At 34.5% G+C, this 3,128-nt stretch overlaps 1 protein-coding gene across 1 annotated transcript; it reads left to right on the plus strand.

The window, feature by feature from the left end:
* The first annotated feature begins 1,514 nt into the window (after positions 1-1,514).
* On the plus strand, positions 1,515-2,825 carry LOC116849968. Its single transcript, XM_032827692.1, has 3 exons — positions 1,515-1,934; positions 2,162-2,389; positions 2,562-2,825. The coding sequence occupies exons 1-3, from the start codon at positions 1,650-1,652 to the stop codon at positions 2,745-2,747; spliced, it is 699 nt and encodes a 232-aa protein (XP_032683583.1). The 5' UTR covers positions 1,515-1,649; the 3' UTR covers positions 2,748-2,825.
* The last annotated feature ends 303 nt before the right edge of the window (positions 2,826-3,128 follow it).

A 3,128-nucleotide genomic window follows, 5' to 3' on the forward strand; every position in this document is an offset into this window, starting at 1 on the left:
TGTGAAGAAGCGACTCGCTTGGGCGCGCGAGAACATTGATCGAGATTTTAGCAATATAATTTTTATCGACGAATGCTCTGTATGGGCACGTTGTATTCTTACGCGAGCCTGATCAACCCCTATCAATAGGCTTGTCTGGCGACCCGTTAAGAGTAAAGGTACAGAGTAAAGGTTCATCTTTGGGGCTGCTTCTCAGAGCAGGGTTTTGGCACTTTACATCCTTTACCTACTATAACCTGAATGCCGAGAAAATGGTGAGAATCAAAAAGGCTTTGTTAAATGTCTATCAAACGTTGGTTCATCGACAAAAATGAGGACTGGATTTTGCAGGAGCACAACGATCCCAAATATCGCAACAAGCTCTGTACCGAATGGTAGAAGCAATCTGGCATCGTTACACTGGATTGTACATAAGAAGTGTTAGATTATAGGTTATGTCTAAATTCGTAGGTTATGTTCTTTTCTTTCAGCGAAATTGCTTCTACTTTTCTAAACGTGCTAATTCTCTTTAATTATTATCTATCCTAAATGTTTCTCTTCCGATTTCAATGAATGATACTATAAAAAAAAATTTATAGATTAAAATTCAAACATTCAAAGGGTATGTTCGGTAAGCGCGCTATCAACGTCACGTCATTCTATGGCTGCGTTCTTTTTGGGCGCTTACGCGCTTTAACCGCTTATAAGCGTCATTCTATCTTCCTTCCGCATCTAATGAGTAATAAAGATAGGGTGCTTTCCAATTGTAACACATCTTTAGTCTGTTCTTTTCAGCTGCACTGCTGAACTGGTGCAATAAGTTAAAGTGAGAAAAAATATATTTATCTCATTCTAACTTATTGCACCAGTTCAGCAGTGCAGCTAAAAAGAACAGATCACTTGACACACACGTACATAAACCAGTTTATTGGTCACATATTATCTAAAATATCTTATAAGATAATATGGAACCAATAAACTGATTTTGTGTAACACAGTGTACGCAACTGGAAAGCACCCAAAATGGCGCTTAGGGCTATCGCACACAAATTGACATAACTACATATGCATAGCATAAGATCGTATGGACCAATGAGCATCGAATATTAAGCATCGAACACCAATATGGCGACTTAATACTCGATGCATCGATGCTCATTGGTACATATGGTCTCATGCTATGCATATGTAGTTATGTCAATTTGTGTGCGATAGCCCTTACAGCGCGTGAGCGCCCAAAAGGAACGCAGTCTATGGGCGCGTTCAGTAGACACAACAGTTGTACAACTGTTGAGTGATTCGTAAACGTAATTGGTCTAAATATAGGGAACCAACAGAATAAACCAATAAACATCGAGTGCTCACTGAGCGCTTTTATCTGCTGAACGCACCCAATCTAAAGCCCATTCTACAATTGCGTAAGCGTAGCGTGATCGTAAGAGACAATCAATCCGAATGTTTTATTTACTGATTGCTTTATTCTGATTGGTTGTCGTATCACATACAACCACTTACAACCACGTTCACGCAATTGTAGAATGGGCTTCAGATATCATAGAGATTATATCTAACTTGTATTGGATGCGCCTCTAGCCAAATATTGAAGGAAGGAAGGATATCTAACTTGTAGGTTATATTCAGATTATGAAAGAAGCACAAAGTGTCAAAACATGATTACTTTTAAGTTGCTAATGGCTCTACGAAGAGCTACATATATGACCCAGGGCTTTGAGCGCCAATGTTATGTGATACGTAAATTTGACATGTATCAATGCCGAGAATTTAGCAATCGTAAAACGATTATTTTAGAAGATACCACAACTAAACCAAAACAGAGACCGAAAACTGTACCAGTGCCAAAGATCACGTTGTTGTCATTGGATAATTCGATGGTAGTGACTGATCTGGAGAAGGCTGAGCGTTTGGCGAAGCACCGAAACCTTAATCTTATTAAGGTCAACTGATCTTCCTATTTTTATATTATTATTTCATTTTGTAGATATCACGATACATCCTATAATATTTCATGTAATGTTACATATATATTTGTGCAAAATTTTTCATTTCTTTAAAGAGATAAAGAAAGAAATTTATTAGAATCTATTCATTGTTAGACAATAAAAAAATACTTAATGGACAATTATGGAACAATAAAAACAATGGCCTATTATGGAATGATCAGGTCAGTGATCCGGACAGCAAAACGTGCCGAGCTGCTTACAAACTCACAAGCAAATTGGTCGACAAAACAGAACTCTTGCAGGATGACAAGCAGAAGAGCTTTAAACTGCTTTACATATCTGCAACAATCACTAAGCATGATCTGTTAATAAAAATAAAAAATATTGTGAAGTTGTTGAGCAAAAACAACAAAGTTAAAATTTTCATCACTCTGGATGACACTAAGGAGGTGAGTTCCTTCGGTTCCTTTTAGCTTTTTATATAGTATACAAATAGGATAAAATTATGAAGTTAATTGTCAAACTATATAGGAAGTTTTATCAATAGACACACACACACACACACACACACAAGATATATTTCTATAATATTAATTACATATATCTTTTTCTAATATGTAGAATGATGTATTAAATACCATAACCAAGATGGTGAAAGATATCAGTAATATCAAGACCATGCCATCAAAGAAGAATACAGCTTTATTACTCATAACTCCCTTAGATAAGAAGGATGCAAACAACTCTATAGATAATAAAGAAGTAATTGCTGTACATAGTACAATTAATCAAAGAGATAACGCGTGAGATTTATTGTAAATCATAACAAATAATTTAAATATGTATTTATACATGTACATATATAAAGTAGAATGTCTGTCTGTATGTTCCTTGCTAACTTATAAATCTTTTGATCAATTTAAACCAAATTTTTAATAGTTACTTTCTAGGACTCTGCAAAAAATATAGACTACATGAAAACTTAGACATCCTACACTCTCTCCTTGATTTTCTCTTGATACTTTATGATAATTTAAGTTTAAATGTTATAGATATATAAGAAGCCCTGATAGTTCCGATAACGCCAGATAGTTTAAGCTAGTTATGTGTGTGTGTACATATATATATATATATATATATATATATATATATATATATATATATATATATATATATATATATATATAT

Source organism: Odontomachus brunneus, unplaced genomic scaffold (assembly GCF_010583005.1).
Source record: "Odontomachus brunneus isolate Ranch 3 - 2012 unplaced genomic scaffold, Obru_v1 Obru_scaffold_129, whole genome shotgun sequence".
Classification (NCBI taxonomy): domain Eukaryota; kingdom Metazoa; phylum Arthropoda; class Insecta; order Hymenoptera; family Formicidae; genus Odontomachus; species Odontomachus brunneus.

Coding starts and splice junctions, on each gene's coding strand:
- LOC116849968 (XM_032827692.1), top strand. CDS start 1,650: ATGATTACTTTTAAGTTGCTAATGGCTCTACGAAGAGCTACATATATG. Junction 1,935..2,161: donor GAAACCTTAATCTTATTAAG/GTCAACTGATCT, acceptor TGGAATGATCAG/GTCAGTGATCCGGACAGCAA. Junction 2,390..2,561: donor CTCTGGATGACACTAAGGAG/GTGAGTTCCTTC, acceptor TCTAATATGTAG/AATGATGTATTAAATACCAT.